Below are 27,683 nucleotides of genomic sequence, written 5' to 3' on the forward strand. Positions count from 1 at the left end.
TGAAATCATTAACTTAACATTTAAATATACTGTATCATTAAATGCATATGAAATTGTTTAATATAAATTATAAAATCATCAAATGAATCATTGAACGGCTAAATAAATATTTAGCCGTTCAATGTATTTCGTTTTAGCTCTAGTTTGCATCCATTTTCATTTGAGTATTATCGACACGTCGCTCAAGGACAGTTGCTGTCACCTTTACAACGCAGAAGGTCGTCTAACAATTGATTACATTCTCTCACAGAATCAACATCATGTTGTGTATTTTCCAGTCGGACAAACTGTTTAATGCTGACAAGAGAGGTTCACACACCTAAGTCAATGTTAATGCCATTTACTGCCTTTATTTCACCCAACATTTCCCTGAAAATTTCTATATGGCTTAAAATAAAGAGATTGTCAATGTTTTAGCTGCAATAGTTGCCATGTGAAAAAAAACAACATGCTTAAAAGTCACAAAACAGAAAGTCCAAAGAAATAGATTTTGAAAGGTGACCCCCACTGAGTGACATGCCGATAACTGTAAACCTCTAAATAAAAAAGCTAAAGTAAAAAAACAAAAAAAACACGGAGCTCTTGCTTAAGCAGGAACAAAATGAACCCAACGATAATTCTAAAAAGAAAGTGGATGCAAACTGATGCTAAAATATAATACAAGGGATATACAGGATATATGAGTGATACAGTATAATGATTAATTCAATTATTTTATCATTTATGATTTCATATATATATATATATATACATACATGCATACATATACACACACACACACACACACACACACAGACTATGTATATAAAGTATATATATACACAAAAGCCTGTAAACATCATGGTAGTATTTATTATATACATTATTGTATATATAATAATATATATAATTTTGAGCCTTTAAAGAATGTGTCAAATGTTTGCTTTTGTAATGAGAACAGAGAAAATACATCATACATTTAAAATTTCCATTATGTGTTAAATCATTTATCTAAACATTTAAATATTTACTTGATTACATTTTTAGTAATTTGGCCCTCCACACTATTCTCATTACTATTATGTGTAAAATCTTATTGTCATGACTGGCAATAGCAATTATCACATAAGGTTTATAATTATTATTTATACATTTAAATGTCATTATTTATGCATTTATACATTATGTTAGTATGTTTTATATATATTATTTTATAATAATAATACTAATGTATATACAAATCTTATTTATTAGTTATTAGTATAATTGTTATGTATTTATTATTATGTATTAGTACTAAAATATATATATATCTTATTTAATATGTATGCATCATGGTGGTATTCTGTTTGCAAAAAAAGGAAAATGGCAGCATTCATAATGGTAATGAAACTTGCGGAGGAATACGTCATAATAATTTTAAAAGTCATCATGGACCCAAAATAGGTTAAATGGTCGTTATGCAAAAAAATATACAATTTTTGCTTTTAATTTAGGTGAAAATGACCCGGACATGTTTCACCCAATTACAGTATGTATAAGTACCTTAGTGAGTTTCTCCAGCAGTGATATTAATGTTAATGTTTTATTTGGATATTTACCACCAAAGTCACTACCGACTCTGTTTGAAATGAAAAAGGACTAAATTACACTTTGTCGCATTTGTGGAGTTCATCCATATTGCTAACATAACTCCACACGTCCCATGTGAGCGATCCATGCATCATCGCACTCTCTGCAGGACCGTTGTAATCAGTGTGTTTTGACGGAGTGCTTTCAGACATCAGGCCCAAGGTAAACTAAATCTGTCATGTTTATCTGTGATGTCTGAACTGAAGCACTCAGGGCTGTTCTATCACAATCCACTGGTTACACACGAACACAACCCGACGTCACGCTTGACAACCAAACTGAAAGCAGTAAACTCTGGACAATACAATTTCTCTATATTCTTCAGGGAGGGAATTTCAGCATGGTAAAAGCGATGCAGACCTCCATGGCATCTTTTAGGGATCCAGCAAGCAGGAAGAATGCGGCGGATTGCTCAAAGCGCTGTTTTCCCAGGAGAGAGAAAGCGTTCTTCAAAGCCGCCTTCCTCCAGCGATCCTCACTGAAGTTATGGCTGAAGAACTGGGTCATCTTCTCTTCGTGTTGAGACCTACACACAAATCAATAGATGCGTAAACATACAGATACTTCGAAGCTTCTGTTTATCCTTCAGTAATGCCTACAGTAACACCATCCATAGAGGATTATCACACAGTATATGAGATATAGATATGCATGTCAGTGCATCTATGAATAACTTGATGGACAGAGTGAGTGTGTTTAAAGTGTACCTGAAGAGACCCCAGAGCACAGCTTTCTTCTTCATAGCCAGATAGAAGAGAGCTGCGTCCAGTGGATCATTATTCCTCTGAAACGCTGCTTTAGCCACCTAATGCACAAAGGGAGAGATTTATTTAGATTTTTAATTCAATTGAATATCCAGTGGTGTCCCAAAGACTAGAGCACCACTAAACATGTTTTTTTTTTCTTTTGCATTGTTTTCTAATTTGATACAACATTCCCCAATACATATTATATTTTTAAGCATGACGATTTGAGTGACAAGTTCAATAAAAAAATAAAAATAATATATATTATTTTTATTTTTTTATTGAACTTGTCATATATATATATATATACACACATTTTTAGATGTAGGTATGCTTTTTAACATTTATTTTACAACATAACTACATTTTGTTTATTTCTAGGTAAAAAAATATAAAAATTAAAAGAGAACAAAATAATAATGTGGTTTAATACTTTGGACCTCAATTTTGATTTCATGGGGTCTCACCTTCTCCACCATGTGTCTGAGTGTGTTAATGTTTCGGATCCACCAGCCGACGCCCACCGCTTTGAGCTCAGACCACATTGGATCTCCTCTCTGCATGGCTGGGATCATGTTCAGCATCTCCTCCTCAGCCTCAGAGTGAAATGCCCACGCAAAGTGACACGTGGACACACCTGGACATGGACACAAACAACCAGGAGAGACTACAACACCAGTGTATGTGCAAATGAGCGTGTGGTTCCAGTAAGTGTGTGTTACCTTGATGCAGTAGCTGTATCCTGTAGAGGGGGGGCAGGGAGGTAAGCAGACAGGTGTGTAACCTCATGGCCAACAGGTAACGCAGACCACACTCGTCTAGAGCCTCTCCACCTGCAGAACACACACACACGTGTGTTTTTAATCTAAGGTAATCATATTTCCTATACCCTAATGCAACCTCGAAAGCTAACCTTTATAGAAACATGTTTGTATTGTACATGTAGCAGACTTGTGATTGTGTGGACTGTGAAGAGATCGCCAAAAAGCAGGTGACACAAGAGCTCCCCTCCTCCTTGCCCATCTAAATCCCAGTTATTTCTGTAACTGCTGATCTCCTGGGATTTTCACACACAACAGTCTCTAGAATTTACTCCGAATGGTGCCAAAAACAAAAAACATCCAGTGAGTGTCAGTTCTGTGGATGGAAATGTCTTATTGATGAGAGAGGTCAACAGAGAATGGTCAGACTGGTTCTAACTGACAAAGTCTACAGTAACTCAGATAACCGCTCTGTACAATTGTGGTGAGAAGAATATAATCTCAGAATACTGTTCTGAGATGCGGGTTGTCGCTGTTTTGGCAGCAGAAGGGAGATCTACACAATGTTGTGGCTGATTTTTTCAGATCCTCAGAGTTCTTTGCCATGAGGTGCCATGTTGAACTTCCAGTGACCAGTTTGAGGGAGTGTGAGAGCGATGCCACCAAATTTAACACACCTGCTCCCCATTCACACCTGAGACCTTGTAACACTAACAAGTCACATGACACCGGGGAGGGAAAATGGCTAATTGGGCCCAATTTGGACATTTTCACTTAGGAGTGTACTCACTTTTGTTGCCAGCGGTTTAGACATTAATGGCTGTGTGTTGAGTTATTTTGAGGGGACAGCAAATTTACACTGTTATACAAGCTGTACACTCACTACTTAACACTGAAGAAATGACACTTTGCTACAATGTTGTCACATTAAAAGATATAATCAAATATTTACAAAAATGTGAGGGGTGTACTCACTTTTGTGAGATACTGTATATTGTTAAATGTTTATTGTTTACATGCATAATTTGTAATATTTGGTATTTATTTTGTTTTGTGCTAAATGCTAAACCAGTACTTGAAGTAGCACGGATCCTTTAAGGCACCTGTGCTTTGTGGGATTAGAATTAAAAGATCAATCTTGGCATGTAAGAATCAATATTGAGATTGTTCAAATGAAGATTGTGATGCATCGGAAACTTTTCATTTTTATCCAGTCCAAATATATAGCGTTTAATTTTGGCGTGCAAAGGTAAACTCACCTGTGTATTTCTTATCCGTAGATCCCACTTCTGCACTGGTGGTTGCCACAGTATCAGCGAGAGCCACAAGGAACATCTGCTCGAGGCGTGTGAGTCCTGGCAGGCTGGAGTGCATGAGATGCGAAGACAGCACCTGTGCGTGCTCAGGGCCGAAATATGTGGGGCCATACTGCGACAGGTTAATCACGCGAGACTTCTTCTCTGGTTTCTCAGCAGCAAAGCTTACAAAGTCGTCGGTGGTCACGGTCGGCACCTGAAAAAGATCGGCGTACTGTTCCTCTGGTTGTTTCTGCGCCTCACGCTCCACCCCTTTTCCAGTTTTTCCCGCCTCCTCTCCTGCTTTGTAGGAGGTATCCAGGTCCGCAGACAGCAGGGCATATAGCGGAAGCGGCGGGATTGAGTTGATTTCGGTGTAATCTCGCCCACCATTTCGCCCGGCAACGATAGTGTCCTTTGCAGTGCTGCCTGTCACGCTGATGGTCCGGGATAGGTGTCTCCTAGCTCCGCCCTCACCCGCCTCCACATCTCTCACCACGGCAACTTCGCCGGCAATGCACTTGACCAGGTGAGCCAAAATGGCCTTGGCCCGTCGTACCTTTCCGAGGTCCATCAACTCCAGCAGCTGGGTGGGGTGGTACTGTGGCAGGGTGGGCGACAGCGAATGGGCTGCCTCGAACAAACCACCATCTTGAATCACGGCAGGGGGGAGTAATGCATCGTCAATTCCCGCACTGCCCTCGAAGACACTCTTAGATCGCCCTCGACCCTCATTTGACACAGAAACAAAGCGAGCGCCAACGCCATCTGGTGAGGACACACTGTTGTCCTCAGAGTCTCTTGGTTTCTCATCCTGCCTCCACTGTGCGTAAACCTGCATCTCACAGTCCATGCCCACCACCAGGATGCCATCTCGCACCCATGACAGAGACACTGGAAGTGACGGGGTGCCGTCTACGGAAGAGACAAGGTTTACGGACCTCAACAACACCCAGCGAGAGCGAATGCCCTGCTTTATACTGCCCCCTAGAGGTAGGGTGACCGCCATGCCATATTTTACACCTGTCTGCTCGGTGACAATCCCTGAGATCCGGCCATACATAAGGATGTTGGATCCAACCCCGACCGTCAAGATGTGTGACCCATCTTCTTTAGAAAGCCAATCCAGGTGTACAAAGTGCTTGATATTGGGGCTGTCTTTGTTTACAAACAGATCTGACTTGCTGTACACAACCAAGTTGCTATCGACGCTAACACATGGATCCAACATTTTCGCAGGTTTGCTAAAATCGTCTAGGTGAATGGTCTGTTCCAGAACCCACTCTGAACCACCCGTCGACTCGCACTCGTAGATCGAAACGAGCATGGAGAAGTCCTGAGCTGCCTCGATTTCATTCCCAGGCGACATCTGTTTGAATGACACTGCAAGTCGGCCTGTGTAGGAGCAGCTGACCGCGACAGGGCGGCCCGTTACTGACACGGAGCTGTCGTTGTCATCTTCGTCTTTTAAGAGGCTCCAGGGCTCCCAGTGGTATGAACATGTCTCTTCTGGGTTGGGTGCTGTTAAGTCAATGGCAACCCCACAGCGCCAGAACCTGACACGGCCATCAGAACAGGTGGTCACAATCAGGTACGGAGCCAAACATACAGGGTAGATTGACGAGGAGCTCAAGTGACCTTGAAAACACAAAGGCACAATGCACAGTATGATGTCATAGTAGAACACAATATGTGCAAGCACAATACACTCGCATTCACACACAAACTCACAAATGTCAATAGGACACGCAAGGCAAAAATTTACCAAATGTCATGGCCCCATTTAGCAAGTACCATTTTATTTTTGTGTGGAAATATTAACTTTTATTATATGGCAAATTAAGTCAAATTAAATTGTTCCACAGAAGAAAACATTTCACAACGGATCTGGAATGACATTAAGGTAAAAATAACCATTTTCAGCTGAACTACACCTTTAACCAGGACACAATGATTGTCAAGTGCTTTCTGAGGGGCAGAGCTGTGATGACATATTTCTTATTGAAACAGGAAGTTGGTGCAGAACATATAAAAGGCCTGTCCCTTCTATTTAGATAGACAATAGGCTTTAGTTTTCATCACAGCCATGAACCATAATTTGCTACTTGCTATTGCTAGTCATTAGTAGGCAAATAAGTGGTATTAGGGGGAAGGGACCAATGGGATTGCAGAATCTGTCATCAATATTTTTGTCAGTTTTTCTGGTAAAAAACGTTTGCTTTTGTGTAATTCTGTATCTACCCCAATACGTTATATTAATCACCCTAATATGGAAAATACTCACAGTAATGTCACTCCAAACCCATAAGACTTTCTTTCTTTCATGAAATATTAGGGATGCATCGGAATTTTGGCCACCGAAACTTTTAGGCCAAAAATGCTGGTTTTTGGCCGAAAGAGAAAAAAGCCAAAAATCTGAACAAAAACTGTTAATTTAAAATCAAGTAACAGAGACACTGACATGAACAAAATGCAGCGCTTTATTTGAAAAGATGTAAACAGCAGCTAATGTTAAATATATATTGATGGTAACAAGATGTGCTTACAAGAAAATATGTGTGTGTGTGTGTGTGTCCACATGAACCAGCGCAAGAGCACAAAACCACTCAGTGGAGTTTATGGAAGCACACTGATGAGAAATATAAAATGCAAACACACAGTCTGTTAGTATTTGCATTACCCAGTTGCCTATTAAAGTCTACATTCCCAAAGTAATGAAGCGATCGCTCTCTTGAATATCAGCACATTAATAAAGTGTTTTTCTGTGTGTATTCAAAGGCTTGAGGCTGTTTAGCTTGAGCCACTATCACGTATCACAGTAAAATATCCCCACCTACTGCTCTCAAATCAGCGCTGTCAAAAACGAGTCCCACTTCAACCCGCTTAAACAGGCAAAATTGTGCTTTTCATCTGGACCAGTGAGTGACATGGTCACAGATAAACTCATTGATAACATGGATGATGGACAGATACTAGAAAAACTATGCTTTTGTCCTTTGTTGTGTTTTGTGTGTGTGTGTGTGTGTGTGTGTGTGTATGTGTATATATATATATATATATATATATATATATATATATATATATATATATATATATTATATATAGGGTTCATAAAGATTAATTATTAAGTTAAATTCAAGGACTTTTCAAGTACGTTTTTATTTGTTTTCAAGGAATATGCTCGAGATGTCATTAAAACTAATTATTTTTGTTAATTTTAAATAAAAATATTTTAACTATTCAGATAATTAATTTATTTATTTTATTCAGTTCATAAGTACAACAAGGAGCATCTTTATCTACATATTCTCACAGTAACAAATCTTGGTAAAAGAGCTGCCATGCAAGGTGCTATGCTGCTATTGGGAACAACTTGGGGTTCAGTGTCTTGCCCAAGGACACTTCGGCATGTGGTGTCATGCAGGCTGGGAATCGAACCACCAACCCTGCGATTAGCGGCCGATCCGCTCTACCAACTGAGCCACAGCCGTGAAAATTGATGTGCAATTGTAGTGTGCTCCCTTAAAACGCACTTCACTTTCCAACAAAAGTAAATAACTGTGTCTGTAAACAGTAGTCCATATGACTCGTGCTGTGTTTCATGTTTTCTAAAGTCACACAGCAAATTTATGTGAGGAACTGACTGAAAATGCAAATGGACTTTCCAACATACAAAATATAGACATTTTCTGTTTAGTTCTATTTTTGCCCATAAACGCTGAGGGTAAACATACATTTTTATTCATAAAGGACAACTTGGCTGTTGTTCTTGCTGTTATTGTTTAATTTTGTTTCACGAATGAAGCAAGTTAACACTGAGTAAACACTAAATGGCAGTTCTAGGCAAGATAATGTGATCGTACCTGCAGAGGGTGTGGCTCTGATAAGCTCCACCCCTGATGGCAGGTCTAGCAGCTGACTGTAGACAAGTTTAGAGCTGAGGATGAGTTTGCTGGCAGACTGCAGGTTGGCTGAAGAAGAGGAGTGAGGCAGTGGAGTATGACCCGGTGTAATGTCAGGAGATGTGTCAGCGTTGTTCCGACTCGCTGGAACCGTCAGCTGGTTCTGGAACACGACGTCAACGACTGGCTCATCTGAAGGGTTAAAAAGACAGCAAATGTAACACAACAAACTATTGTGACATGTGACAATTACCAGATGAATATACATCATGATACTTTTTTTAGTTCACCAAATAAATAAATACAAAATCTAAATTGACCATTAACATTTTTTCTTCTGCTGAACACAAATAAAGTATATTAGAAGAATATTTCAGCTCTGTAGGTCCTCGCAATGCAAGTGAATGGTGAACAGAACTTTGAAGCATCAAAATGCACATAAAGGCAGCATACAAGAAATCCATACAACTCCAGTTGTTAAATCCATATCTTCTGAAGCAATATGATACGTGTGGGTGAGAAACAGAAACGTTTTACTATAAATCTCCTCTTTTGACCATCCCCAACCAGTAGGTGGCGATATTAACAAAGAATGAAAATCGGCAAAAACAAAAGAAGAAGAATGTGAAAGTGAAAGCGGAGATTGACAGTAAAAAACATCCTGTTTCACTCTAAAATGCAAGATTATGTAAAATGTGTTTGTAAAAGACATTTCATGTTGACTTTACAACAGGCAGACAGACGGATACAACAGATGCACAAAGGTTTAAGCAGAGCATAATTTCCTGAAAGGAAATAAATGAGAGAATGTCTCATCTTTCCGTTCATGAGACTCTCTTCACAGTTTCCTTCATAAGCACTGTGCAGACAGCTGTGTTATCATTTCACAAATAAACACATCATACACACCCACACACGCCTGCTCGGAGCGCAGATGAAGATGCCACATCTGCAACACAGAGTTATGATTCCCATCCTTCTCAATCACCACCAGGAAGAACTTCTCTGAGAACGGAGGGGGTTGGTACTCTACAATTAAGAAAAATCATGTTAATATTTTATATATATATCAAATTATATATCCATTAGTTAAAGGGAGAGAGGAGAGGAATCGAGAATGGGGTGAGAAAGAGTAGGGCTGCCCCAGACCAAAGATTTTCCTAGTCGACGAGTATTGATTCATTTAAGCCATTACTCGACTAGTCGCACATTTATGATAATAATTCAATTACTTGTATATATATATATATATATTTTGGGGGCATCAGAAAATGGTTGGAGTTCTAGGGCTGATTTTGTTAATTTATGGAGAAATGCACATTAGGATTGTACCAACAGATGATGATCTCGGGGATCGAGGATGGTCAGAGTGATCGGCAATAGATGATGCTTTTGATGAGGTCAAGACGATATTTGGCTCGTTTTCCCATTAATGTATTTAATTATTTTTAAGCTATTATTATTATTATTATTATCAAATTAATATGACAAATAATTTGCCTGTAGACACAAAGACACGCGCTTGAAGAAACACACTTTATTATATTATTAAGAACAGATGACAGAAAAGCCGTCTATGCGCATATATGACACGATGATATGGAGGTGTGCAGTCTCGTGGAACACGCGCATCTAAGGATCTCACACTTTGTTTCTGCCTTCCGATGCAAAGTGCTGCAAATGACTTCAGACATCTCAGCTCAGGAGGTGCTTTGAGTTCAGTACACTTTATTTCCACAGAACAGTTCATTGTGAACGCAACTCTGCAGCCTGTCAAATAATACAAACTATATAAAATAATACAAAAACACGTTCACCTTGAACCATGATTTATGATTTATATATATATAGAAATGTTTCGTTTTTTAAATAAATAATTGAAAGCACTAAAGCAAGAATATTCACCAATCCCTCAGCCATGAGGTTTCCGATGTAATTGAATATATATATATATATCATGAAGGAGGGAACAAAACTAATTTATTCACACACATGATGTGTTTTCCTGGATAACGAAATACCCGACTGGTAGAGAATACACAGATGAAGCTTATTTGCCAGAGAGATGTTGCCCTTCACAACTGTTGTAAAACCATGAACAAGACACATTTTAAATGCACTTAATTTTTTCTAATTTTATTTGAACTTTTAGTTAAAATAAATAAGTTCAAATTTGAAATCAAGGTGTCATGCCTTATTGTGTAGGCTTAACCCTAATCCTGCTTAATAAAAATTATCCCATAGTCCATCCAGCAGTAATACCAGTGTTCATCGTTTTACTGCTGAGTTTTTTTGACCAACCGACCAATCAAAACAACGACTAATGGTTAGTCGACTATCAGGGGCAGCCCTAGAAAAGAGAACAGAAAAAGGAAACTGGAACAGAATAAAATAGAACTGAAACTAGAATGGCAAGGTATGGGAAGGGATAGGCAAGAAATGGGACTGGAAAAGAAAGGAAAACAGAAACGGAAACTGGAAAAAAACCAAAAAGGAATAGGAACAGAGAAGGACATCAATGGAAAGGAAACGACAGGAATGGAACAGACAGGGCAGGAAACAAATAGAAAGAACAAGAAAGGAAACTAAAAGAAATGACAGGACAGGAGTGGAACACAAAAGGACAGGAACGGAAAGAAACGCAAAATGACAGGTCAGGAAAGGAAAAGAAAGGAAAGGAAATGACAGGACAAGAAAGGAAAGGAAACAAAAAGAAAGCACAGGACAGGAAATGACAGGACAGGAGCGAACCCAAAAGGACAGAGCAGGACAGGAACGGAACGCAAAAGACAGGACAAGAACAGAAAGAAATGCAAAGGAAATGAAAGGACAGGTCAGTACAGGAAAAGAAAGGAAAGAACAGGACAGTACAGGAATGAAAAGAAATGCAAAGGAAAAGAAAGGAAGGGACAGGCCAGTACAGTACAGAAACGGAAAGAAATGCAAATGAAAGGAAAGGACAGGTAATAAAAGGAAAGGACAGGACAGTACAGGAAAAGAAAGGAAAGGAAATGACAGGACAGGAAACAAAAAGGAAGGACAGGAAAGGAAAGGAAAGGAAACTAAAAGAAAGTACAGGACTGGAAATGACAGGACAGGAGCGAACCCAAACGACAGAGCAGGACAGGAATGGAAAGCAACGCAAAGGAGAGGAGAGGAAACAAAAAGAAAGGACAAGACAGGAACGGAAAGAATGGCAAAGGAAAGGAAACGAAAGGAAAAGGAAGGACAGGTCAGGTCAGGTCAGGACAGGAGCGTAAAGAAGCGCAAAGGAAAGGAGAGGAAAGGAAAGAAATGAAAAAAGGACAGGAACAGAACGCAAAAGGAACGTAAAGGAAAGGAAATTAAAGGAAAGAACAGGAACGGAACGCAAAGGAGAGGAGAGGATTTGGATTTGTACCTTCTGCAGAGGGAAAGCTATTAATGTTGAAATCTGGAATGTCTACATGCGGTTTGTATCCTAGAATAAAATCCTCCTGGAACACGTGGAGCAGCTGTGTATTTGAGCCACACTACAAGAACACACAAACACATATTACACATTTATGCATGTCCTGGTACATAACACAAAATAATGCACACACTCTGGACACACTCCATTTTTGTTGAATAAAAACAAATGGGTCAAAGATGTATGGGTCTTATGTATGTCTTATGTATTTATATAAATGATATACATATTATGTGCATGTGCACACAATCTTTCAGCCCTCACCTGGTTTGTTATGACATCCAGCTCTATGATGCAGCCGGGTCGAGCAGTGGACTGCTGACTGACAATGTTGAACACTTCACCCACCAGTTTCTGCATACACAACACACCAACACACTCGAGTGATCTATTAATCATTTCAAAATTTAGAATGGCAGTGACAAATGTTATTTTGATCAAATATAATCGAGAATCTTTGAGAAGTTCTTACGGAAGTCTCTGGGTCTGAGAGTTCGTCCAGTAGTTTGCGGGCGTCAACCACAGCCTGATACAGACGCAGGTTTTTACCATCAGATGCCACAAAGCATGCGCTTGCGGAGTTACAGTACGTTCCTGACAGAGATACACAAAAGCTTGTATTAAGACAAACATAGAATCAATTTATATGTATGAAAACTCTAGCTAATAAATAAATACCATTTCCATTCAAAGCCCAGTATCTGGACACTAGGGTGGTCTAGATGGTTGCTAGGGTGTCCTGCTTGGATGCTAGGGTGTTATAATTATTTGAAAGGGGATTGCTATGCAGTTGGTAAGGAGCTTTAAGTGATGTGGTTGCCTGAGCATTCGTTTCTGAGTGGCTGCCCAGATGTTGGCCAGGCAGTTTTCTAGGGCACTGCTAGACAGTTTGTAGGCTTTTATTCAGCAAAACAGTATAGATTTATATTATCAGCCCCTGTATTTGTCTTTGGCAATAACAAAATTGGCATTTGGTATCTTGTATTTGGTATTGGCCACAATTTCTAACATAAATGTGTAAATGAGTGTTTATGAGGCTTCTGAGGAAACCGTTTTGATGTTAAACTCACCGAGCACTGAGCTGGGAATGAGTGTTGGCAACCAGGCCACGTTGGAGAAAGCAGAAGTGTGGAGTGAATTGATTCGTGCTAGCTCGGACACGCCCCTGTGCAGGACAGTGGGCCGATGTGATCGACTCTCCAGAGGATCAGCTCACTGTAGATCGCGTTTGGGTCATGGAACGTACGCGTAGCTGCATTCCGCAGTTGTTTACGAGGAACGCCTCTCATTGACCGAACAGGTTGCAGAACCACGCCCCCATTCTGATCTCCGTAAACACTCCCAGGCCCAGAGGGCGGAGTTAACAGCGCGTTGTGATGCGATGATGTCAGCAGCAAAGGAAGGACCGTGTGACAAGCCAGATCGTTGAGATGGAAACGGTGTCCGCAGTAACGGAACTTGTGCGAGACAGTGAGGACGTTTGAAAAGGCGGACTTTTCGGCAAACGTGACGGCCCATTGGTTGAGCGATCCGTCTACGTGTTTGGACACCATCATGACGGCAGGGCCGATGACAGCGGCGAGAGAGTGTCCAAGAGAGCAGAGCCCGGCGGATGCAGACGAACTCTGAGGAACACGCTGCTCACTTCTCTTTTCCGCCAGAGCGCTGCAGCTGTATTGCTCTGTAAATGTGCACACGTACATCATGATGTTCTTACTGAGGGAGTTAGCATCACCTGTGGGGAACGCCACTGGGATACGACATGAGAACGACACCTGAATGAGAGAAGGTAAAACAAAACATTAATATGTTTTATTTACATATTTCACACCACCTTCATGTTTTAATGAGTGCCGGTCAGCAGGGGGCAGTTAGAGCAACTCCAGCTGTACAGAAATCATGCAGCTGCACAGGCAACAAACCACACCTAACGACAGCAGATAGCAAGAGATGAGCTCCAAAAGTTTCAGTCTGATGCAGGTGAACATGGACGCATCGTTAGAAAAGCCAATTCAATTGCAATATGAATTGCTGTGGACGGTAGGCAAATGCTAGACAATAAACAATATATTGCCTTCTAAAACCTCTTTTAGTATTGCTAATCAATGCTGTACTTGTCTGCCATAATAATGCAGTTTTGTTTTTATTATCTGAATACATTTCTTTATTATATTACATTTCTAATTATTTAAATATATTTCGATTTAATCTTTATTAACACAATTAATCAGCATATCATGTAATTTATTGAATGAATAAATTACATGATAAATAAATACATGATTATTTGTCTAGTCAGTTATTGAGATCAGCCAGTGAGTTTACCTAGCTTTATTTATAAAGTAAGTCAGTTCACAGTGAATATTGTATTATGTTTTTAATAGGCATAGTGCAGCTCATTTCTACTTGAATGGGGAAAGACTGAAATGCTCAAAAATATTTGACAAAATTATGCTTTAATGATACAATCTATTGGGCAAATGGGCAAAAATAAATAAAATACAAAAATCTGACAACAAAAGTATTAAAAGTTATGCTTTTTTTTTAGTTCAAATTGTTAATGTTGGGCCAGCTGTTATGACTTCCCCTCTACATTTCACTATGAGTCTCCTCCTCATATTTATTTTATCTTTTTAGAAAAGTACATTTCAAGACAATTACTTGGATTTATTTTGGTTATCATGGTGAGGTCTTTTAATAACTTTTATTATAACTTTTGCATTGGGTTCCATTCTATTGCACTTCAGTTGTTTTTGAACACAAGAATGCCTCTCGTACAATACGTGAACACACCGTAAAGGAATATTTCAGGTTCAGTACAAGTAGAGCTCAATCGACAGCATTTGTGCCATAATGTTGATTACCACAAAAATGAATTTCGACTGGTGCCTCCTTTTCTTTAAAAACAAAAGCAAAAATGGGGGTTACAGTGAGGCACTTACAATGGAAGTGAATGTGGCCAATTTTTGGAAACAACAACAGAAATGTGAAGCTGTCAACTCATGTATTATTTCAGCTTTAAAATCATTAAAATTGTCATTTTTACAGTCATATTAGGGATTTAGGCACTGATAATATATATATATATATAGAACTGGATTGCTGATGACATCATAACAGTGAATCCATTACGCTGCAATATTGCTTTGCCCAAACATTCCAGTGTGCCTATTAATTTAACAGAAAATCCTTTGCTTTCAGTGAGTATACATTAGTCATTTTGTCACCAATTTATATTTGAAATCTGCATGTACATCCCTACAATGTCCTAAACATGTATTTATTTATTTAAAGACTTGAATTTTTCTAATTTCTTGAAAGCCCAATTGAGTTATGTTTATCTATACCAAACAGTCAAACAAACAGATCAGAAAGTTCACTGAAAATGAGGTAAGAAACAGACATTTTCAATTGTGAGTTACATGTTTTATGTTTTCATCAAAAAGTGCCTTTTCTCGTGGTCACTTGAATAAGAGCGCACTCTCTCCCCTTCTATCACACACACACACACACACACACACACACACACACACACACACACACACACACACAGTGGACGCACAGAAATGGAGGGTGATGCAAAGCAAAGCCGGTTAAAATGAAATGATAAGGGGTCTGGGTATCTCAGCGAGTATTGACGCTGACTACCACCTCTGGAGTCGCGAGTTTGAATCCAGGGTGTGCTGAGTGACTCCAGCCAGGTCTCCTAAGCAACCATATTGGCCCAGTTGCTAGGGAGGGTTGAGTCACATGGGGTAACCTCCTCGTGGTCGCTATAATGTGGTTCTCGCTCTCGGTGGGGCGCGTGGTGAGTTGTGCGTGGGTGCCGCGGAGAATAGCATAAAGCCTCCATACGCGCAATGTCTCTGCAGTAATGTGCTCAACAAGCCACATGATAAGATGCATGGATTGATGGTCTCAGATGCGTAGGCAACTGAGATTCATCCTCCGCCACCCGGATTGAGTCACTACGCCACCACGAGGACTTAGAGCGCATTGAGAATTTGGCATTCCAAATTGGGGATAAAAAAAAAGAAACTAATATGCTAGGTTTAAATGGCAAGCAAACACGTAATTTATGACATGTATCCATGTATTACTACAGAATGGAAATGTAACTTAGCTCATTCCTAGTTTAAACAACAGCAATGTCTGAACATTACACTTGCGTCCTACCTGAACCTGTCTGAAGATTCCAGGTATAAACTCGTCCAGGTATTTGACGTGCCAGACGAGGAAGGAGCCGTCGTGAGGGTGGATGGTGAACAGCATGTCAGGACTCTTGTTCCACTCCAGGATGAGAGTTTCCAGCTTGCGCTCCAGCAGAACTGAGGGCAGAGGAACACTGCCGCTGGAACCTGGAGACGAGGCTTTAGTGCTGTCCTCCTGATCCGCCTCCTCATGCTCTGACGAGCCCTTATCAGACATATCTTCCAGATCTACAACACAGTGTGTAAAATAAATATACTATCAGTGAGTGGTCAAGACAAAACAATGCTACTATTAAAGAGCCTATGAAAACATGTTTGGTATTTTGTGGCTTTAAGTTCATGTCTGTTCACTCTGAGGTCATCTATAAACTAGTGTATGACTAAAGCTGCCAAATGAACTCTTAGAACATATACACATTTAAAAGTTACTTTATCTTCCAGGGAAATGAACCAAAAATACTGATGATGACTCATGTTGTTTGCTATGCAGTTTGGGTATTTTAGGTGATTTCTAGGGTCTAGATAAGTTGTTGCTAGGGTATTTTCGATGTTTGTTTACTGACTAAGCCAAAAAAAGCCCACCAGCCTTCCGATGCGCGTTCACGAGAGGTCTTCTTCTTTTGGTGATTTACATTCTAACTGCATATCGCCACCTACTGGGCAGTTGTTCAAACACAATTTGTTCTTTCTGTTCCTTTCCTTTATACCTCCCTTTTTTTGTTCTCCTCCCTGCCCAGTAGGTGGCGATATGCACAAAGTATGCGAATCGGCAAAAAAGACAGAAGAATAAACAGATGGTCCTCTCGTGAGCTTGCATTTTTAGAGAGATTTGTAAAAAATGACTTAAATATTGATCTGTTTCTCATCCACACCTGTCATATCACTTCTGAAAATGTGAATTTAAACTCTGGAGAGTAAAGTATTACTTTTATTCTGCCTTTATGTGCTTTTTGGAGCTTCAAAGTTCTGGCCACCACTCACTTGCATTGTATGGACCTACAGAGCTGAAATATTCTTCTAAAAAGGTAGGCATGTTATGAGACATTCACAAGAAGTAGGGTTTGTACCAATATCAAACTTGGACGTCATGTCCTGCTCATAGTCTTCGGTTGCTTGTTCCAGGTGCTGCTCGGAGAGTTTGCGCAGCTGATGCATGAACAGATCCATGGAGGCGGTGAAGCTGAGATCTTTATTATTCAGCCAGTGAACCACAAACCCTCCACTGACATCCTCAGAGAAGAGGCCCGATCCGGCCAACGCTGCGGGGATATCTGATGACAGAGAGACAGATCACGCCACTGTCCGTGTATGTATATGAATGTATATGAGTCTGAGTTTGTGTGTACCTGTGTTAGGGTTGATGCTGGCAGAGATGTGGAAGTGGCAGAGGGCGTTAGCGTAGTGCGAGATGTGCTGGTGGGTTTCGTGGGAGCCAAGCTGGCTGGGCAGCAATTCGGTGTGTGCCACCAATGCAGACGATCTTCTGCGGCCCCTGCGCAGGTGCTTGAGGTGGTGGATAGACTGAACACAGACACAAACCACTATTACCATCAAACACACTCACAGAAAAACTTAACTTAGAGCAGATTCAGGAATCTGTGCACACAGAACTCTTTTTGTATTCTAAACATTTTGTATTCTATTAACATAGGTCTTTAATGTTCACTCAAGCATAGCTCAAATTTTAGTTTTAGCTCAAAAAAGTTTTTATTGGTGAAAGATAAACAAGTGATGATGAAAGCCAAAACATTAAATGTCATGGATCAATATTTACGGAGTGATACGTTATTTTGTAGAGGTGGCACAAAATGACAATGTTCGCCTATGATTTTGGAGAACAATTACAAGTCAAAAGAATGACCTTAGAAAGGTGTCAGCATTATTATTTGATTTTTACACAGAGATAGGGTGGTCTAAAATCAGTCGACTCTAGCACTCCTTGCTGCATAATATGCCAATGGTGTGAGTCCCAAAAGTTGCGGAGAAAAAACAAACACTTTTTTTATGTTCCTTTTCCAAAGTTGGGGTGATATATATATAGGCTAAGATGGGGGAAGATGCTAAGATCTTATTTATTGTCATCAAAATTGGCAGAAGGTTGTTAATGGTAATAATTATTAACTTAACCAGTAGTGGGGTAAGATGGTCCCTTTTCATCATTTTTAATTTTGAGCTACGACAACAAAATTAGCAATAGTTATTATTTATTTCCCTTCATAATATGTTGGATGATGCATCATCATCCTGTACATGCTAAAAGTTTATCTATATGTTACAATTTAAAATTAAATGAACATTGCCTTAAAGGTGCACTCAGTAATTCTAATCCAATATACAATTTTCTGCAAATATCTCCTCACAGTCTGCTAGCTGTCCGTTCCAGTATTTGTACACATCCCTGGCTCTGTAAATGGGACAGAAACAAGTGAAACAGACTGATTCACACAACACTACTCCAGCAACAGGGGGTGGTTCTTGCGTGTGCACAGGATGGGGGGGGGGTGGGGCAGAGCGTGAGGGAAATTCATTAGAAGAGCGATAGGTGGGTAACATACATTTTACTGTTTCACAGAACCCCATATACGCTTTTGTTGTGATGTTATATTTAGTAGCAGGAGAGATGTGTGGAGCTGGTGTGTGTAAAACCGTCTCACATGATTTGGGGGGCGGAGTTTCAAAAGGAGTGAAGGGAGGGGTGTATTTGTTTTGGCAGTTGAGTTCAAATATCAACAGTGTTTCTCAGGAATCGCTCAGTGCGCCTTTAAGGGGGGCATCTTACCCTATATATATTATTATTATTATTATTATTATTATTATATGAATGTGTTTATAAACAATATGACAATACAAGTATAGTACCAATAAAAATGTAGTTTGGAATTGAGAACTGTTTCTATCTCAGAACTACATTTGGATGGATGGACTATGTTCTCTTAAAACTGAATACATAGATGATACATTTATGCCAACTTAAGCTTTCATTAGCCGAATAAAGAAGGGCAGAGCATTTACATGAACTTCTGCAGTTGACCTGCTCTTAATTCAGGGCTTTTGAACCGGACAGCTCTCATAATGAAGTCCTCAAGTTCTACTTAATGGGCAATCTACAGTATGTACAGGTTTGGAAAACAGGTGTTACTTCATGGCAATATAATGTGCAACATTAGTTCACATGATCTTAAAAGCGTAAATCCTCGCTGGTTTCATGCAACTATAAACACACAGCACAATGCAAATATAGACTGATTTGTGAATGAATTACTCATATGAGACAGTCTCTTACTGTCAAACTGTCCAGTTCTTGGCCAAAACGAACTGATAAATAGAATAGACTTAATGTCTGGTTATGCAAGTAGTTTGTTGTTTACTTGGAGACAAAAGGCTTTTATATGCTAGTTTGATGTTTTCGCACATCCTACTAAAGATGACAGCTGTGAGGAGGAGATCTGATGCGGGGAAATATGATATAATATGAGATGATATAATACTTCTCATTTGGCAATACTTTGTGTTTAGTTTAGAAGCTATTCATTTGATTTGATAATTTAACATTTCAATATATACCAAAAAGAGACAAAAATATCTGAGGTATTGTTAAAATGTGTGAATTTCTCTGTTAACTGTTAACTATCTAGTTTAGGTGATCTGCAGCGGTCACTGACCAACAGTTTTAGGTAAATTACTCAAAAGTAATCCATGACAAATTACTTATTACTTTTCTAAAATTATAATCTGATTATTTTACTGATTATGGTATCGGAAAAACTAACCACATTACTAATTACTTTAAGTTACCTTCTGAAATTATTTTCACAGAAAATTCTAAATATCAACAAATTCAAAATGTCCATATTTCCTCCTTGTTCTTTGCATGAGTTTTACACTCATTTCTCCCTTACACTCATCAGGGGGCTCCGGCTCTGCAGCATTCACAGAAACACAAACAGACATACATGAACTTAAGTGTTGTCGCAATACCAACATTTCAGCCGTTGGTACCGATTCCAATAAAATTTCACAATTCTTGATACAAATTTTGATACCACAAAAAATTGGTAATATGCTATTGAAAACACTCATTTAGCCAATTTAAATGTTACATTTCAATATAAATTCTAAATCAAAACAATAGCATGTTGACAGTGTTTCTCAATTAAATAAACAATATGTTCATTTGTATTATTTTATATATTCTATTACATTTTTCTTCCCCAAATTCCATGTTTTCCCTTTCTTTTCTGAAATCCATGTTTTAAAGTTTAATTCAACTTCATCATCAAAATTGTGTCTAATCAAATGATTTCTTAATTTCTTAAATTTCAGCCATCAAGCTTTTATTTTGACATAAAGGCGTTTCTGTGTTTTAGTTTCACACTTACGGATAAGACGTTGGTTATATGAATTTGATTATTGAAGTGCAAAATACTGCAGTTTAATCATGTAAACATATAGTCTACAGATGCTGCGTGCATCACAGTGAATGAGTGCTCTCTTCTGTCATCTACTAAAACGAGCACAGCACTCGATGCTTATATATGCAGTGGTGTTGGGTCTGAATCCACCTTAGTCGATTCTGAGTCTTTAAACAATCGAGTCCGAGCCGAGTCCGAGTCCAAAAGGGGCCAAGTCGGACTCAAGACCAAGTCAATAACAGGCCGAGGCTGAGTGAAGTCCAAATGAATCTGTTCATGAATCTGAATTCAAATTGTAACTGTAAACTCAATATCAATATTATAAGCTTATTTTAAACTTACAACTAAGAAAACACAATTGTCAATATAAATGTAACCAAAACACCTGAACAGACTTCAAAGTGTATGAAGACAAAACTGTCCTTCAACACTCTTCTTATTAGTTGCTTTTTCTCCTCCACTCAAACATAGACTAAAGAAAGTGAAAGCTGCATTAGTCATTAAAACCAGAGTTATTATTTAGAATTTTAATTTAGTTTTTATTTCTACCTCATTTTCAATTTAGTTTAATTATTTATTTACTACAGTAATACACTTCACAATTTTCAGTCCTCCAGCTGTGTCCAGGTGTAGCTTACTTCCTTTAAGTCAAGATCAAACTCAACTTGGGCTGAAGTTTCATTCTTTTCACATTATATTTACTATGGATAATAGGTGAATAGAGACTTCTCTCCTCACTTGTGTTCTTCATTGTATTTTCTGACTTTTTTCTATTGAAACGCAAGAGGTTGTGCTACACATATGTGACGGACTGAGATGTACAATTTCCATCATGGTCTATTTCATCCATCATATTAGTTAAATGTCCTTGATACGTTGTAAATGTTATTTTGTCTCGATATAGTCAACATTTTCAGTTTGAAATTACTTTCCGTAGTAAGCGTGAGTCTGATAAAATGTGTTCTATTTAATCATTTGCAGAGTTGGGGCATGTCATTTTTAAAGTGTATTTGCGTTATTGATGTTTCTGGATGAGAACGGCAGAGCACGTCTGGCGAATGGCACGGGCACGAGCAAGAGAGTTAAAAAAGCACTTTGAAAGAGTGCGAGCTGCTGCTCTCAGCCACAATAATCACACATAAGTACATATACACGTGAGTATCAAAGTATCAAATTCACAGAATGTAGAGAGCACATCAATATGAAGACAAAGCCAAATCCCGAACATTTAGAGGCAATTTTGAAAATAAATGGAAAAAGAGAATATATGGTCACCCTATGTTACGTTAGATTGTTTTTCATTGCGTCACAAATGCCATGGACTCATAAAAAAAGCTTGAGTCAGATTAAAAATGCATCTGAGTTCGTGACAAGTCCAACTCCATTAAAATTGTACTCATGACTCGTTGAGTACCCCAACTCTAAAATGTAGTGTTTTCAGCATATGACTGGCTTCACACATTCACTTTGCAGTGCACAGCACATGCAGACTCTATATTTATTTAATCACATCACATCCAATTGTGGTTTAATAACCACACTAGGACATATCACAATTTTAATTCGATTAATTGTCCATTTCTGTGTAAAAAGATTCATTTAAAGGGAACACACCTTTAAATAAGTGTGAGCATATGAAAAAAGCTGTGTGTCAGTTAGACAGTGCACGGGACCTAAATGGGTCTGTGCTGCACACTTCCAGTACTGTAGAAACACTGGTAGCATGTCATCTTTTTTATTTTAGCATCGACTTTGTACAGAAGTACCGGTACTTCGGTACTTATTTATAAATAATATTATTTTAGAAACACTGCATGTGTAACCCAAGATATTGGGTTAACAGTCATTAAAACAATTGAAAGTCTGATTACAAGATTTTAAACGTACTGCGTTCACTACATTCTGACTTAAAAATGCCCCTGAAAATCAATTCCAGGGAACTAATATTGCATCTAATACAAAAGTTCATTTCTGACTGGGGAGTGCATGTAATTGTGTACGTGTCTGTAAGCCGTGTAGGCTGGTGCGTTTCTGCACACTGACCTCCAGAGCATGCTGTATCTTGTCTTTCTGAGCGGTGTTTGGCAGAGACGAGCTGAAGCTGGTGCTGTTGTCAGAGATCTGCCCCCCCAGCAGACTGTCCTCAGGCAGGAGGGTCTCGCTCCACACACGACAGATGCCATCTGCACAGGACGTCAGCAACACGTTACACACCGAGCCTCTGCAACAAACACACAATAGCGCATTAATGCATGCACGACTAACAGTGAAAGAATGTGTGATTCTGTGGCCGTGTTGTACATACTTGGGCATGTATTTACTGGTCTTCCTCCAGGAGAATCCTGTGACTGTACGTGGATGAGCTAGATAGACGAATGAGAAATGCACCGCTGGAGCCTTTTTATCCGTCACATCCGGCATCACCACTGCAGACTTCCAGCCTGTGGTCGGATACCAGACCTTCAGCAGACAGTCATCCTGAGAGAGACAGAGAGACATGAGGTGGTTGCACCATTGTATTTTCACATAGTTTCACACTTGCTGAAATGTGTGAATCACAAGCTTTTCTTGTTCAGGGTGTGATAATAAGACCCAACAAGTGCGATTGAATTTCCTGGCTGACAAAACACACTGATTAATATTGTTAGACATTCAAGGAGGAGGAAACATCTAGTAGGGCCGTAGCAAGGAATTCTGGACCCTGTGAATATATATTGCTCTGGGCCCCTTACCTATTAAAATAATACAGTTTTGAGATTGTTAAAGGCCCCCTTGGACCTTTGTGCCACCTTTCAGCCAACTCGCTATGGTTATGTACATGGCTGAAACTTCAATAGAGCGCAGCAGTGCCCGCCCACTTTTCAGTCATCTTGGTTCCAGAAGCATTTTTACTTAAAATTTCATAAAAACAATCTTCATAAAAGAGTTCTAACTATGCCATGAACCAAACCAGCGCAAAAGGTGAATCACAACATAACAGACTTTTGATTTGGTACAAGACTGTGTACTAAACGTTGAACTGTAAAGCATGAAGCATTGCAAATGACATAATCGAATTGAAAACAAAGGAAAAATATAAAACTATTGATTTAAGTTTGTTGATTGCAACAATAAAAACAATGCATTTTGATTTTGTTGCTAAATATTCAGATATATCTATGTAGGAGTTTGAAAGTGTAGGTTGACCGACTTGGTTGCATAATGGGTGTAGGCAGTCGCTGCAAAGCACTTTTGCTGCACTTTGTTTCCCGCAATTCTCTGATTGGTGGATCTTTCTCTTTAGTATTATGGGTAGTGTTGTTCATACCCATTAATTCTGCTATAAAACACGATTTATTTAAAATAATGTTGAAATAATGTGGACTATTGGCTTCAACAGAAGCATATACTCTCAATTAACAACCTCTGAGCTCACGGTAATAAGGTTTTTTAAATCATTTTGCCTATAGAAAAAACTAAATATTGGATTTTTACTTCCAGAACCAGACTATTGTGCTTTATTAGAGGCACTCTGACAATGAACCTTCTTTAAACTAGGTATTATATAAAAACTTTTCAGGAATAAAGATGTGATCATGGCCTTGATCAAAATTTGTTTTGGTTTAATGTGTGATGGTGTGGATGATATTGTGTATGATGGTTATTCGTTTTTAAGAAAGAGTTGGATAATCTCAGGGATGCTGCTGGCCAAATTGATGCCCTACGCTGAGTTCCACCTATCTGAATAACGTATAACATGCGAGTAAGGGCAGCCGGTGGACTTTCTGGTGCACCCCTAGGGAGTTGGTGCCCTACACAGACTGCGTAGTCTGTTTATAAGGTGTGGCGGTACTGGATAATCTCAATTAACTGATCTGATGAAATACAAATAATACATTGATTTTAAATTAAAACTCTCATGTACTAACTGGTTTAGTAATGACTCCTAATAAACATGCTCGTTGAAAATGATGTAAAAATCATAAAATGAATGACATTTCAGAGATATGCTACCCGTCGCTTGTCATTTCCACCAGAACCAAATATAAACTTTAAGAGAAACTCAATGATTTTCTGAAATGCTTGCCATGACAGTGATGACAACAGTATTGTGCACAGCAATTCTTTGTCATAAATACTAAAACCAAATGAATTTAAAATACAATTGATTTTAAAATCATCCTAGGGGACACAAATGTTCCCTTACTTACTACTGAAATTACAAAAGCAGTATATACTATACAATGTGTGTGTGTGTGTGTGTGTGTGTGTGTGTGGTACCTTCCCAGCAGTGGCAAAGTATTCGCCATCAGGAGACCATTTAGTGATGTGGACAGCAGCAGCGGTCCTGAGACAACACACACAAAGCACAGACTGTTTACACACACACAAAAGTATACACACATGTTTGCTACAGGTGGTGAAGAATAGTTCATTTAAAATCATAAAGCACGTTACACCAATCTATTTCTTGCAATTGTTTGCTCACATCTCCCAGTTTCTCTGTGTGACAATTTATTAGCTGTTTTTGCTACTGTCTCTTCAAGATTTCTGTATGTAAATGAGGTCTGATATGATTGGCTGACCTCAATTAGCATAGTTCAACATAGTTGTTCATCTGGGTGGGCCAAGTTGCTTGATTTGTTTCAAGTGGGCAGTCAAAATATTATATGAGTAATATATACAAATATTTATTTCCCAAATGACAGCCATGTCTTTCTTCCATTGTAAGACCTGTTTAGTTCATCAAATGTGCCTTAACATGCAGCATTGCACACAGAAATATCTACAGGCCTGAAACAGCACTCACTTCAACTGCCAGATGCACTTCCAGTCATTGAGTATGAGTTCATGAGCTCTGTCATCAGTCAGCTCACAGTCCTCTTCCTCTATCAGTACATCACTGGTGGGAGGAGCCCACAGCTGCAAACGCTCAGTGGACGCCAAGACACGATTACCTGCGAGAGAGGCACAGTAACAAATTACACATACTAACATATTTATTTGACACATTATATATATATATATATATTTATACACTAAAATAGTGTAAACTAATTTAGTACCACGAATTATGTAATATGAACTATATTACAAAATAATGCCTTAAATAATGAATGGGATCTTAAAATGCAACATTTAGATGAGGAAAACTACAGAAAGTCAATGCAACCAAAGAGACGGTTCTAACACTTATTCTTCATAGAGCTTCCAAGCTACATCCACCAAACTCAGCACAGACCTTCAGACTGTTCTGGAATAGTGTGCCATGTCTATATTTGATCAGATGTTTTGGTTAGCTTTCAAGTGACTGAGCCAAATTAGCCATATCCCCTCATTCCAAAACTCCGCCCTCCAAAGACAATTTTGAAACTATATTATATTATATTTGTGGGCATTTTTCAGCAATCATTGATATATGTGATTGTGATTACATAAATTAATTGGAAGAGTATATTATGTAATTTATTCACTTAAAAATGATTATAGATTAACAGCCCTAATTTACCGGTGTCTTATATACAGTAAACATGTTTGTAACATTTTCATTCATCTGATAACATAAACAAGGTCATAAAGAAAACAGTCAGTTCATCTACTGACACAGTGAATATTTCACACAAACCTTGGGGGTCCCAAGCCAGATTATAGGTTATAGCATTGAGGAAGAATTGACCGGTCTTCTGCCATTGGTAATTCAGCTGCTGTAAAATATATAAATAAACAAAAGATCAGCTGATCTAAACAGGAACACAACAATATTTCATTTAGAAAATAATTAAGTACATTTCAAAAATCCCAAAACTAGGTAGTCAAGTGTTTGAAGGAAACAATTAAAACACTAGGGTTGTAACAATACCCACATTTCAGTAGTCGATACCAATCCCAGTGAAACTGTACAACTCTCAATACCAATTTCAATACAACAGAAAAAATAAATATGCCTATAAAACATGAAATATTAAATTGACAAATTAAAAACAAAAGGCATGTTAAAGTATTCCCAATTAAGTAAACATTGCTTCAAGACTTCCAAGTCATTATTTGAATAAACAGTCAGTAATCAAGAACAAAGTAGTAAATAAGGAGCAATGATTGGTTTCCTCTTTATCTTGTCAGTATTGTTGTTTGATTAATATTAATGACATAACAGACAATAGCAGGTCTATTTTCACAGGCTGGATTGACATTGCAAGGTGCAATGCACAAGTTGTTTTGTTACATCAGTTCACATTCACAAGACAAACCAACTGTGTTTCCATTATTACCTCGCCAAGACGGCTGACTAACACTAAGTGTATTTGACACCAGCTAGTACGCATGCAAACGTTCAAAAGCCGCCACCTGTCAGTCACACAGCACAGGTAACGGAATAAATATGGTACTTGTACCTACCAAAACTGTAGAAAAACTAGTCTCATTACACTTTTTCGAATATGCATTTAACGACCTTAACCCTTGTGCGTCAATAAAAAAAAAAAAGGTTACTCAGAGGTCCTTGGAGGACAAAAATATCAGCGTCAAAAAACTGCCATAATAATATTATATATGTTACCCTAATCTTCCACCAAGTTCCTGGACATTTCTGGCCCTAGCCCTCACCCTCCAATCCAACAGGTCCCAGATGTGCTCACTGGGACTGAGATACGGGAATGAGCAGTATGGCTGGTGGCATTTTCATGCTGGAGGGTCATGTCAGGATGAGCCTGCTGGACGGGTACCACATGCAGAGTGTTGAGATTGCCTGTAATGACAACAAGCTCAGTCCGATGATGCTGTGACACACCACCCCAGACCATGACAGAATCTCCACCTCCAAATCGATCCCGCTCCAGAGTACAGGCCTTGATGTAAAGCTCATTCCTTCGATGATAAATGTGAATCCGACCATCACCCCTGGTGAGATAAAACCATGACTCATCAGTGAAGAGCACTTTCTGCCAGTCCTGTCTGATCCAGCGAAGGTGAGTTTGTGCCCATAGACGACATTGTTGCCAGTGATGTCTGGTAAGGACCTGCCTTACAACAGGCCTACAAGCCCTCAGTCCAGCCTCTCTCAGACTATTGCGGACAGTCTGAGCACTGATGGAGGGATTGTGCGCTCCCGGTGTAACTCAGACAGTTACTGTTGCCATTCTGTCCCGCAGGTGTGATATTCGGATGCCACTACGAGAATGATCAGCTGTCCTTCAATTTATTGCCCAGGCCACATCTGCAGTTCTCATGCCTCCATGCAGCATGCCTAAGGCACGTTCACGCAGATGATCAGGGACTCTGGGCATCTGTCTTTTGGTGTTTTTCAGAGTCAATAGAA

The 27,683-nt window shown here is 39.0% G+C and overlaps 1 protein-coding gene across 1 annotated transcript in view; it reads right to left on the reverse strand.

Moving 5' to 3' along the window:
* LOC127622843 (dmX-like protein 2) overlaps positions 1-27,683 on the reverse strand; it is an 85,868-nt gene that overhangs the window by 47,652 nt on the left and 10,533 nt on the right. The window contains 20 exon segments of the mRNA XM_052096947.1: positions 1,972-2,137; positions 2,319-2,416; positions 2,825-2,994; positions 3,080-3,190; positions 4,378-6,051; positions 8,277-8,507; positions 9,225-9,344; positions 11,716-11,827; positions 12,031-12,120; positions 12,239-12,360; positions 12,837-12,932; positions 12,935-13,541; positions 15,943-16,205; positions 17,045-17,248; positions 17,324-17,498; positions 22,433-22,610; positions 22,695-22,867; positions 24,650-24,716; positions 25,179-25,326; positions 25,995-26,073. Coding sequence (XP_051952907.1) covers positions 1,972-2,137; positions 2,319-2,416; positions 2,825-2,994; positions 3,080-3,190; positions 4,378-6,051; positions 8,277-8,507; positions 9,225-9,344; positions 11,716-11,827; positions 12,031-12,120; positions 12,239-12,360; positions 12,837-12,932; positions 12,935-13,541; positions 15,943-16,205; positions 17,045-17,248; positions 17,324-17,498; positions 22,433-22,610; positions 22,695-22,867; positions 24,650-24,716; positions 25,179-25,326; positions 25,995-26,073 — 4,884 coding nt within the window.

The sequence above is a fragment of the Xyrauchen texanus genome, chromosome 29 (genome assembly GCF_025860055.1).
Source record: "Xyrauchen texanus isolate HMW12.3.18 chromosome 29, RBS_HiC_50CHRs, whole genome shotgun sequence".
NCBI classification, from domain to species: domain Eukaryota; kingdom Metazoa; phylum Chordata; class Actinopteri; order Cypriniformes; family Catostomidae; genus Xyrauchen; species Xyrauchen texanus.